This window comes from Cetorhinus maximus, chromosome 20 (assembly GCF_964194155.1).
Source record: "Cetorhinus maximus chromosome 20, sCetMax3.hap1.1, whole genome shotgun sequence".
NCBI classification, from domain to species: domain Eukaryota; kingdom Metazoa; phylum Chordata; class Chondrichthyes; order Lamniformes; family Cetorhinidae; genus Cetorhinus; species Cetorhinus maximus.
The window spans coordinates 14,633,146-14,645,520 of NC_135898.1; the positions used below are offsets into that span (position 1 = coordinate 14,633,146).

The 12,375-nt window shown below is 40.3% G+C and overlaps 1 protein-coding gene across 50 annotated transcripts in view; it reads left to right on the plus strand.

Moving 5' to 3' along the window:
• LOC144694882 (calcium/calmodulin-dependent protein kinase type II subunit beta-like) overlaps positions 1 to 12,375 on the plus strand; it is a 248,380-nt gene that overhangs the window by 175,118 nt on the left and 60,887 nt on the right. For 37 of the 50 annotated variants that reach the window (XM_078565546.1, XM_078565562.1, XM_078565579.1 and 34 more), the window contains one exon: positions 1,209 to 1,249. In XM_078565546.1, the coding sequence (XP_078421672.1) occupies positions 1,209 to 1,249 (41 nt within the window). The remainder of the gene's footprint in view (positions 1 to 1,208; positions 1,250 to 12,375) is intronic. The other 13 variants (XM_078565548.1, XM_078565554.1, XM_078565561.1 and 10 more) reach the window with 1 other exon arrangement.

Below are 12,375 nucleotides of genomic sequence, written 5' to 3' on the forward strand. Positions count from 1 at the left end.
CCAAGATGTTCTGAATGAATCCTTTTCAGGCTGGACAGTCCACATCAGGAAGACTAATGAAACAAAAGAGCCTTGACCCTGAATTTAAAACTGTGGTCTGGTCGACTAATCTTGGAGCAAGATTTTCAGTGCAAAGACTATGGCTTGCTCCAGAAAAAATCTTAACCAAAATAGCTGAATAAATTGTCCTTGGAAGGTTATTGAATGTAGTATGGATAATAAATTCATCAATGAATTGTTAAACTTAAACATGCAGTAATAGTGAACTGCTCCCAGTCACAGTCATTTGCAAGCTTACAGGACAAGAACACACATATTTAATGAAGAGATACCTCACAAAAAGCCAGCCTCGGTATGAGGTGGTTGAATGGGTACAGTGTCTTTGGAAGCTTGTTTAGCATAAGCTCTTTTTACTTAATGACAGATTAGTCACCCATGTGTACACATTAAATTCACTACACACCTGTCGGGGTTTGCATTGTGCCACCAAAGACATAGACATAGTTTACAGGTAAGTGTGCAAGGGTTTGCAAAGGAATGGGTTAGAATCTCTTGGGTATTACAGAGATTACATTAATGCATTTTCTCATGGCACGCTTATGATGCATCTAATCCAAATTTTTGTTCCATCATTGGTATCACAGTTGAAAAATCAAACTGTTACACAACATTTGGGATTACATTGAACAACCTCTTGTTTAAATATGGTACATTGATGTTAACATGGGGAGGAGAAATGATGGCGTCTGACCATGTGGGTGAAATAAGTATTGTGACCCCTTTAACCGTCTTCCCCTTAAACAGTGAGCTTGTGGGTTACTCACGCTCATGATGTGTAATGTGAATTCTCCCTGAGCCAGTTCTTTTGAGGGTGCAGTAGGAAATTCTCTTGATGGACAGCTGAGCCGTTTGTAGACGGACATGCAGAGTTTAAGGTGATGTGTGCGCGGCCATATTTAGGCAAGTATTGGACCTGTGCATGCCGCAGGAAAAACAAGTGAGTCAAAGACCCGGTTCGCCTATGAACGTCATCGAGCATCTGGTGTACCCTAGCTGGTTTACTTGTCCTTTGACAATGTGTTATGTTTGCAGTGGTTAGAGCACAAGTGGAAACAGATAAATTATACCCTGACAGGACAGTCATGGTTTTAGTTTGCAAGTTGAGATACAAATGTAATTTTATTTTCTTTTCCCTTTTCAAAATACAGCAGCCAAAAGTTTATTAAACAAGAAGGCCGATGGAGTCAAGGTAGGTTTCCAGCTCAACTTCCATCTTTCCTTCTTTTCACAGTTGATCGATCCTTATTTGCTTTTATTTTTATATTTTTAGTTTGCATTTTCTGGCTTCTGTTAGTGCCTGCTATCACAGTTGAACAATACAAAAAGGATCTTTAAGAACAAAAAGCAAGGAATTGTGCATGATATTCAAAAGTACTAAATGGACTGCAAATTGGTAGTACAGCTACAAAATGGGCGACCGCAGTGATTCAACATGTAGATATATCGAATGTCTTTGGGTAAGGCACTTAGCTGCATCTAACCCAAGGGAAACTGAATGGGGGAGCTTCAAACCAAAGATTCTGACTTGACACAATCTTAGGCATTTATTTGGCAGAGATGATGATTTTTTCTTTACTTCCCCCACCCACCCCACCGCCTTGCAACATGTTCTTCCATCTCCACTTCCTTCAGCCGCACAAGCAATGTCATGCATCCAGCACTGAGGTGATGCATACAGTGTGATTAATATCCAAGCATATTTCAGCAGTGATCAATGGTGCAATGTTATGCATGGCTACAGTCACAATACAAACCAGTTCCACACATGGTGCCAAGCTACATCGGGGGAGTTCAAAACAGTGAGGAGTCAATTGAGGTCAGCGTTGAAGATTTTCGTTCCACGACAGCAGCTCTTTATAAGCCAGTTTGTAGGTTTTTCAATTGATTTCCTCTGAAGAATGATGCAAACCTTATTGCAAAGGCCAAAGTAGCCTTGCCTTCAAGTAGGGTGCAGAGGCAGTGAGTTATGCTCCGCTTTGTTTTTAAATTTCACTTGTGCTACTCTTGTGTCGTTATCCCTCAGCTGGGAGAGCAGCTTGGGGTTTAGATGCACCCCTCAGCGGAAGTCAGTAGGCGTTAGAAGAGGGGGCTAACATGGTGAGATAAACCTTGCTGATATTTTCTCCTTCTCTGACACTTCGAAATGCTCAGCCAAGACCAGCAAGTGATGTGGGGAAAGGATATTCAGAAGGGTAGCTGAGTCTTGATAACAGGAAACGCATAAGTTTGAACCTGAGTCTTTGCTATGAAGCCAGATGCTCTTGTCTCTGCCAGCTGAAGCACCTGCTCAGACAAGCACATGCTGAAGGTTACCACTAAGTAATTATATTGTACAACTAGCAGAGACTGGTTGTATCATCTGTCTGTATCATGGATAACTGGGCAATTTAAATAAATTAATAATTCTATATCCTGATGATATGGCTGAGAAGTTTTTTTTAGTACTGCTTGAATGAAAATTTACACTCAAACAGGAAATGCTTCAGCTTTTTGATATGTGACATTCTTTCCATGTGACAAAACAAGTTATGTTTTACAGTTTTTCCAGTTGACTGGGTCTTGGGTCAAGAGTATGCAATCCACCGTTTGTCAGGGAAGAGAATCCATGTTGCAGAACTTGTGTAAAGCAGCAAGGTGTGCTAAACATTTTTTTTAAAAAAGAGGTTTAGTTTATGGACTAAGAATACATATTAGGTCTGTCAGCATTTGCAAAGGTTGACATGTCGCATCTTTGAATAGAACCCGGCTATGACAAAGAGCCTTTGCCAGAAAGGCTATCACTTATACCTTTACAGTTGCTGTCAGTCCTGCCATACATTTCCAATTTTTATTTCAGTTTCCAGGTTTCTTGTGATTCCTAATTTGTTAATTGTGAATAAATATCAGACAGTATGTGGTTTTGCAGAGAATTACAAAGCAGTAATTTAAAAGAGCAGTCTGATGTCTTGGTTCATCATCAGCAGATTGTTGAGCAGTCATGACAAGGGTGATTTGTCATTAAAGGTAGTGCAGGACTTGGAGGTTTAATGCATGAATGATCGTCACATAATTGGATTGGTAGTTGAACAAGTTCAGTCACCTTTCTCCCCACCGCACAATTTACCTCCCATCCTTCACCATCTTCAGCATAGTTCAGTGGTGAAATGATCAGCAGATATCCTCGGTGTTGGCACTAAGTGGAAAGACGCAAGCTACAATTGTGGCGGCAGAGTGAAAGGATAGATTTATTGAGTGACATCTGTACGTTTTGTAATACAACTGGCAGGCATTACAGCGTCCACAACATGTGCCCAAAGCGATGGTCGGGTCAGGAAGAATTGGGAAAGAGAGGTGCGCTTTTGCGTTTATTTCAGATTTTGTTGAGACAAAAATTCATCATCTGCTTCCAAACATTATGGAGCAAAATTTCTTCTATCAAGAATGTTAATGAAAAACTGGCCTGAAAACAAAACTCTCACAATGAAGAATTTTGTCCCTTTGTATTTCAAACGTCTGCTACTCAAACATGAGTAATACTGTGCATACCAGAAACAGTCTGAATTTGTTCTGGTTGGGACTGAGTTATGCATGCCTGAGAAATTTTTATCTTGTACAAAATACAATAATATATCCTGCTTGGCCACTGAAGGAGAGAAATGGGGCTGTATGGGAAGCTAGTTGCAAACCAAGTATTATGCAAGCTTTTATAAAGCCTCAAGCTTAAACCAAGAAAGAGGAGAGTATATTCAAGGAGCCTTTCCCGAACATCTGCTTCATTTAGGTTAAATTAATGCTTCTATATATTCTAGATATCCAAAGATTTAAATGTTAAAAATTGCAAAATTTAACAACAAAACTAAATGCATCCAATTGATAGGGACATAGTCGCACAGTGGTATGTTACTGGACTAATAATCCAGAGATATGAATTCATATAACATCATAGCAGCTGGGAAATTTAAATTCTGTTGGTAAAGAAACTTGAAATTTAAAAGCAAATGGTGACCTTAAAACTACTAAATTATTGTAAAAACCTCTGTGGTTCACTCATGCACTTTATGGAAGGAAATCTGTCATTTCTTACCCTGTCTGGCCTATATGTGACTCCATACCTACAACAATGTAGTTGACTTTTAATTGCACTCTGAAATGGCTGAGCAAATCACTCAGTTCTATGCAAGAAGGTGACTCTCAGCTACCTTCTTGAGGACAATTTGAGATAAGCCATAAGTCTCGTTGAATTAAAAAAAAAACTAGCTGTGTTACTAAAAATCATAGTATTCAAATTAGAGATGTATTGAGCAATAGGGAAAAATTGGCTTTAATAACGGCATTAAAGGGAGCTGAGTGCCCAATCTGAGAAGCAAAGATGAATAGCTATCAGATTATTAGCAATTGCTTTGCCCTGTGCCTTGCTATTTGTTGTTCTAATGATCAAGACCCTGAGAATGTGACCAGTCAGGCAGTTTGTCCATTGACACCTAAGGAAACAGCTCTCCACCCTCCCCGTGAGATGATGATGGCTGACCAAAGGCACAAGTGCTTTAGAAAACTAATTTTTCAACCTAATTTTTGTTAGTTAAATTAATAATCAAAGTATTAAAATATACTGAAATATTTCAGGAGTGGCAGTTTTAAGTTTTTCAAATAAAGGAACCATTAGCACTTAAAGCAAACTATAAAACCATTCTGTTTCAGCTTCACTGGCTCCAATGGAAGATGCAAGTTAATCAAGAAAGGCTCACTAACATAAATGTACTCTTTGAGAATTTGGTAGTATATTGGTTAGATTACTGGACTAGTCGTCCATAGGCCTGGATGAACGATCCAGAGACATGAGTTCAAATGCTACCATGGCAGCTGCAGAATTTAAATTCAATTATTTAAATAAATATGGAATAAAAAGCTAACGTTATTAATGGTTACCTGATTGTTGTAAATGTTCACCTGGTTCACAGATGTCCTTTCGGGGAAGAAACTTGGATCCTAACCTGATGTGGCCTAATGAGCCACTTGATTGTATTCAACGTGGCAGCTCACCACCACCTTCTCAAAGGGAATTAGGGATGGGCAGTAAATACTGGCCATGTCAGCAACGCCCACATTTTTAGTAATGAGGTTGGACTATATTGGTTTGACTGTTCATATCGAAAATGACGAGCAGACCCTTCCTCTGCTGTGGAGGCATGAACGCCACATGGTCGAACCATGTAACTAAGCTTCTAGTTGCAATATCCTCCCTGAAGAAATAATGACATGGCTAATAGTGACTATATTAAATGAGGTCCACACTGACATTCATAGTAGACTCAAGACATTTCTGTGAATGTTATGTCAAAGGTAAATAATTAAGTCTATAAGACCATAAGACATAGGAGCAGAAGTAGGCCATTCCGCCCATCGAGTCTGCTCTGCCATTCAATGAGATCATGGCTGATCTGACAATCCTCAATTCCACTTTCCTGCCTTTTCCCCATAACTCTTGATTCCCTTACTGACTAAAAATTTGTCTGTCTCAGCCTTGAATATACTTAATGACCCAGCCTCTACAGCCCTCTGCGGTAAAGAATTCCACAGATTGACTACCCTCTGAGAGAAGAAATTCCTCCTCATCTCTGTTTTAAATGGGTGCTCCCTTACTCTGAGATTATGCCTTCTGGTCCTAGACTCTCCCACAAGGGGAAACAACATTTCAGCATCTACCCTGTCAAGCCCCCGAAGAATCTTATATGTTTCAATGAGGTTGCCTCTCATTCTTCTAAATTCCAATGAATACAGGTCCAAGCTACTCAACCTCTCCTCACAAGAAAAATCCCTCCATACCCGGGATCAACCTACTGAACTTTCTCTGGACTGCCTCCAATGCCAGTATACCTTTCCTTAGATAAGGAGACCAAAATTGTTCACAGTAGTCTAGGTATGGTCTAACTAGTGCCTTGTATAGTTTTAGCAGGACTTCCCTATTTTTATACTCCATTCCCTTTGAAATAAAGGCCAACATTCCATTTGCCTTCCCTATTACCTGTTGAACTTGCATGTTAGCTTCTTGGGATTCAAGCACAATGCTCCCAAATCCCTCTGTGCTGCAGCCTTCTGCAGTCTTTCTCCATTTAAATAACATTCAGCTCCTCTATTCTTCCTGCCAAAGTGCATAACCTCACATTTTCCTACATTATATTCCATTTGCCAAGTTTTTGCCCACTCAATTAACCTGTCTATATCCCTCTGTAGACTCCTTGTGTCATCCTCACCACTTGCCTTCCCACCTAGTTTTGTGTCATCCACAAACCTGGTAATAGTGACATTATTTCCCTCATCTAAGTCATTAATATATATTGTAAATAATTGAGACTCCAGCACTGATCCCTGTGGCAGTCCACTAGTTACAGGTTGTCATCCAGAAAATACCCCCTTATCCCAACTCTCTGTCTTCTATTAGTTAGCCAATCCTCTCTCCATGTTAATATGCTGCCCTCAACACCATAGGCTCTTATCTTTTTAAGTAACCTTATGTGCGCTACCTTATCAAGCGCCTTTTGGAAATCCAAATATATTACGTCTACTGGTTCTCCTTTACCTATCCTGCTTGTTACCTCCTCAAAGAATTCTAATAAATTTGTTAGGCATGATTTCCCCTTCATGAAGCCATGCTGACTCTGCTTGATTAGATTATGTATTTATAAATGCTCTGCTATTACATCCTTTATAATAGACTCTAACATTTTCCCAATGACAAATGTTAAGCTAACTGGCCTATAGTTACCGTTTTTTGTGTCTCCCTTTTCGAGGAAGGGTGTTACATTGGCCATTCTCCAATCCTCTGGAATTTTTCCAGAATCTAAGGATTCTTGGAAGATTACTTTCAGTGCATCCACTATCTCTGTAGCTACTTCCTTTAATAGCTTAGGATGCAACCCATCAGGTCCAGGGGACTTACTGGCCTTTAGCCCCATTAATTTCCCTCGTACTTTGTCTCTAATGATAGTTATTGTAATTTGAACCCCCCCCCCCCCTCACCTTTGTGCCCCTTGATTATTTAGTATTTTTGGAATGCTATTAGTATCTTCTACCATGAAGACTGAAGCATGGTATTTATTCAACTCCACTGCCATTTCCTGGTTCCCCATTATTATTTCCCCAGCCTCATTCTCTAAGGGGGCTATGTTCACTTTGGCCTCACTCTTCCTTTTCATATATTTAAAGAAGCTCTTGCTGTCTGTTTTTATATTACTTGCTAGTTTACCTTCAAAGTTTATTTTCTCCCTCTTTATTATTTTTTGGTTGTCTTTTCTTGGCTTTTAAAACTTTCCCAATCCTCTGGCTTACCACTAAACTTTGCCACATTGTATGTTTTTTCTTTCAATTTGATAATATCCCTAACTTCCTCAGTTAATCATGGCTGGTTTATCCCCTTCCTTGAATCCTTCTTCCTCACTGGGATATATCTTTGTTGAGAGTCATGAACTATTTTCTTAAACATCTGCCATTGTCCATCAACCAACTTTCTGCTAAACTGCTTTCCCAGCCCATTCCAGCTAACTCTGCCCTCGTTCCATTTTAATTACCCTTATTTATGTTTAGCACAGTTGTTTCTGACCCAAGTTTCGCACTCTCAAACTGAATGCTAAATTCTACTATATTATGGTCACTGTTTCCTAGGGGATCCTTTACTCTGAGATCATTTATTAAACCTGCCTCATTATATATTATCAAATCCAAAATAGCTTGATCCCTGGTTGGATTCACAACATATTGTTCCAAGAAACTGTCCCGAATACACTCTATGAATTCTTGCTCGTGTCTACCTCTGTCAATTTGATTTTCCCAGTCTACGTGAAGATTAAAGTCATCCATGATTAATGTACTGCCTTTTTTACATGCCCTTATTATCTCCTGATTTATTCTGTCCTACAGTATAGCTACTGACAGAGGGCCTATAGATTGCTCCCACCAGTGTCTTCTTCCCCTTGTTATTTCTTAGCTCCACCCATATAGATTCTACATCTTCCAATCCAAGATCCTTTCTTGCTATCATACTTATTACATCTTGTACTAGCAAAGCTACCCCACCACCCTTCATGCCTGTCCTTTTGAAAAGTCACATACCCATGAATATTTAGTTCCCAGCATTGATCTCCTTGTAACCACATCTCAGTAATGGCTATAAGATCATACCCATTAACCTCTATTTGTGCTGTTAATTCATTTATTTTGTTCCAAATACTACGTGCATTTAAGTAGAGAGCCATTAATTTTGCCTTTTTACAATTTTTTTCCCCTTGTGACCTTATTTGGTGCTTTTTTTTATGTATGTACACTCTGTCCCTTCCTGGCATACTCTGGGTATCATTATCTAAATAGCTGCACTTTAAGGCCGCCATGTCCTTTTGCTTTGTAACCTTTCCAGAACCCTCCCCCCTCTATTTAGTTTAAAGCCCTCTCAACAGCCCTAGTTATTCAGTTCGCCAGGGCACTGGTCCCAGCACGGTTCAAGTGAAGCCTATCCCACCAGAACAGCTCCCTTCTACCCCAGTACTGGTGCCAGTTCCCCATGAACTGACACCCATTCCTCCCATACCAATCTCTGAGCCACGCATTTAACTCCTTGACTTTTTTTTACCCTATGCCAGTTTTACCCTATGCCAGTGGCTCAGGTAGCAATCCCGAGATTGTTATCTTGGAGGTTCTGCTTTTTAATTTAGCTCCTAACTGTTCAAATTCTTTCAGCAGAACTTCCTTTCTAGTCCTATCAATATTGTTGGTACCAGCATGGACGATGACAACTGGATCCATCCCCTCCCACTCAAAGTTCCTCTCCAGCCCTTAAGGAGATATCGTTAACCCTGGCACCGGGCAGGCAACACAGCTTTCGGGAATCACGCTCACAGCTGCAGAGAACAGTATCTATCCCCCTAATTATGCTGTCCCCTACCACTACGATGTTCCCATTTCCTCCCCCGACTTGAATGGCTCCCTGTACCACGATGCCGTGGTCAGTTCACTCATCTTCCTTGCAGTCCCTGCTCTCATCCACACAGCTTGCAAGAACCTTTTTAACTGTTGGGCAGTTGCAGGGGCTGAGGCTCCTCAAACACTACCCCCGGGTCCCAAAACCTGCTTCACCTGCAGTCATGCCTTCCTGTCCCTGATCACAGACCAAATTTGAATTACCCAATCTAAGGGGTGTGACCACCTCCTGGAACGAAGTGTCCAGGTAACGTTCCCCTTCTCTCGAGCTGCAAACACTTGGTACAGATGTGTTTGCTCTGGATCACCTTGGTGTCCAGCAGTTCCCACATACTGCAGCAGCAACACATCACTCACCCTGCCATCACTATCATATTTTATTCAATTGATGAATTAAGTACTCTAGTAACCCCACTCTTTACACTTTAATATAATTATTTTTTATACACACCAGTATCAATCTTATAATTAACAAGCTATCCTTAAGAAAAAGAGAAATGAAAGACTAAGGATCTAAACACAAACTAAAGACCTTACTTTACTTTAAAGACTGGAAATACTCACCAATCCTACTCCCCAATCAGCTGCTCTCGATGCTCTTTTCCCTCTTGCGCTCTTTAATGGTCTCACACTCTTTTCTCACTCTCTCACTGTTAAAGGCCCCACTCCTCTCGCACTCACTCCCTGTAAATGACCACGTTTGTCTCTCTCACTCTCGCTGTAAATGGCCCTGCTGTTTTCTCTCTCACTCTCTTGCTGTAAATGGCCACGCTGTTTCTCTCACACTCTCACTGTGAATCACTCGCTTAACTATGTATTGTTTGTTCTTGCAAGAGTCTATTGTTTTGATGCCTAATAGGGTTTGGTTATATAATTTGGCTGAAAATATATCAAGTTGTCACATTTCCCTTCTGTAACATTGTACTACTACAAATACCACATGACAGGAAAAGCTTATAATGGGATGTCTAGTTTGACAACCCATTTGATGGCCTCATAAAATGCCAAGTGAAGAAATGAGTGCTTCCTGCACCAGATATTCGTAGTCAGGTTGTTGTGATGTGTTCCATGGTCTGGGCCTTGTAGCCACAATTGTACCTTGGGTTGTCGCTCATCTTCCATTTAGGGAACAGGTGGCGCATCGTCAATGCTCTGTGCAGATTCAGCACTCACTCTGTGAGTGCTGTCCACTGCCCTGGAGGAAGGGTGAAGTCAAAAATCTCTGCTTTTGGGTCAGTGGTGAACTTTTGACTCTTTTTTCTGGACGCATTCCACAATTCTGTCCAACTGGATTGTTAGTTGATAAATATTAGCTGCTGTTCCCAGAATGGCCGGTGCCATTTTGAGCACTTTCAAGTGCGTTTTTCAAGACTTCATCAAATGGAAGGCTGGTGTTGTTCATGTTTTTCTCTATTTCACGCAGCACAATGACATTCTGAATGGCAGGTGGCTTGATATGGGACAGCATCTGGAGCCATTCAGTTGGAGTTCACTTGAGCATCCCTGATGCCGTCCTCATGACAGCATTTAGCTGCACATCTACCATCTTTGTGTGCCCAGCTGCAGGATTATGATCAAGCATTATTCTGCAGCACAGTAGACAAGGGCCACTGTTGCGGTCTGTGTTCTGGCCGTTCTCACCTATCGCATTCCATCGAGTTTTAGAACCAAGCTCACTCTGGTTTATATATTTTGGCCCCTGTTGATGAGGTGAAGTCAATAGTGAGAGTGAAAGCATGAAAGCACTGTAACCCATTTAATTTTAAAATAGCAATTTGGTTTGAGCTAGACCATTGTATTAAGCAGTGGGAGTTGATGTTTGTGTACAAAAGTGAATGATTTTAACATTGACACTTCCATAAGTATTTGGACCTAAAGTGGAGAAAAAGAAAGCTGTGAAGATCTGATATCTCGTACTGGTGCAACATGCACTTGTTTGTGTCCATGTAGTTATCTAGGTTATAAGGGAAATTGCAGATGAGGAGATAGATCATCTCACGTGCCGGATAGGTTGGTGCAACAGTGCAAATTGCAGTTGCTGCTATTCTAATCAATGAAATAGTCATTACCAATATAGTAGAAATGAAGATCTGTCATTATTTTTCTTCCCAGATCCCCTGTAAAGATGATTTGTGAGGAAGGGGAAGGACGAGATTGCTAAGTAGTCATTCTATTGCCCTCATCTGAAAGAACTCATTCGAGATATAGTTCCACAGGCACCAGTGGCCCTCCAGTAACTCGTCATGCATCTATTTATTCCTAAACCCTACCTTGTCTTTACCCAGCAGTGGTAGTGATCAGGAGAATGAATGCTGTCTGACTAAGGCCATTTTTCAAGATCCTAGCAATGAACAGCTAACTCAAACAAGGATAGCAGATAGAAACTGGGAGCTTGCTGGTCTGAATGACTCCGTGTTATGCCAGTCCAAGCCATTGGGATTTATTGTAAGCTACGCTTCACAAACTCTACTATAAAATGATTGAAAGTGATGTGTTTGCCAGAATCTTCCAACACCGTATGCCGGTATCAAACTAAATTGTATTGTTGGCAAACACAAGTTTCTGAGTTAGAAGATAAAGTAATGAACTCCACATGGTCGAACCATATTATTAGTAGTTGCAATATCATCCCTGAAGAAATAATGAAATGGTTAATAATGACTATATTAAATAAAGTCCCACTGTGACATTCATAGTAGACTCAAGACATTTCTTTGTATGATGGATGATGTGGTATCTTTTAGGATGCATAATGTCTGTGCAAAGTAATTTTGTACATTTAAATCTTCACGGTGTAAGGAGTTAAGACTTATTTTCACAAATTTTTGGTACAGCAAAGTACTGTATTCCTTCTAACATTTTGCATGTTTCAGGTTTCTACTGTAAAGTACTGATTGTGTTGTAATTCTTGATGGGGAGCAATCAGTTTCCTCTTTTTGCTTGGCAAATGCTGGTACATCTCAGCGCACCTACAATGTATTTATTGGGCGTCCCTTGTTCCACTTCCATCCTGTGCCTTCTCTAAACTGTGTAGAACTGTACCTTTGTTGTGCCCCTTGGATAACAGTGAACATGGTTGAACTGGCATTGGTTTTGTTTACTTCCCTGACTTTTATGTACAGTATGCCACACTCAAAGTTTCTGTTCACCATTCAATGTTGTACTGTCCAACTTAATCTTGAACTGAGTGCAGTAACAGTGTTGTGAAGGGGACTGTTGTGTAGAAACAACCTTTTAATGCATATTTTCTTTCTCAAAAAGCAGGAATGGTTTAAATCATTTGTATATGTTTTATTGAGTATTTTCCAGAGTATCTGCTTCTAGGGATTAATCCACTCAGTGTTTTATACTTCTTTGGACTTTTATCCC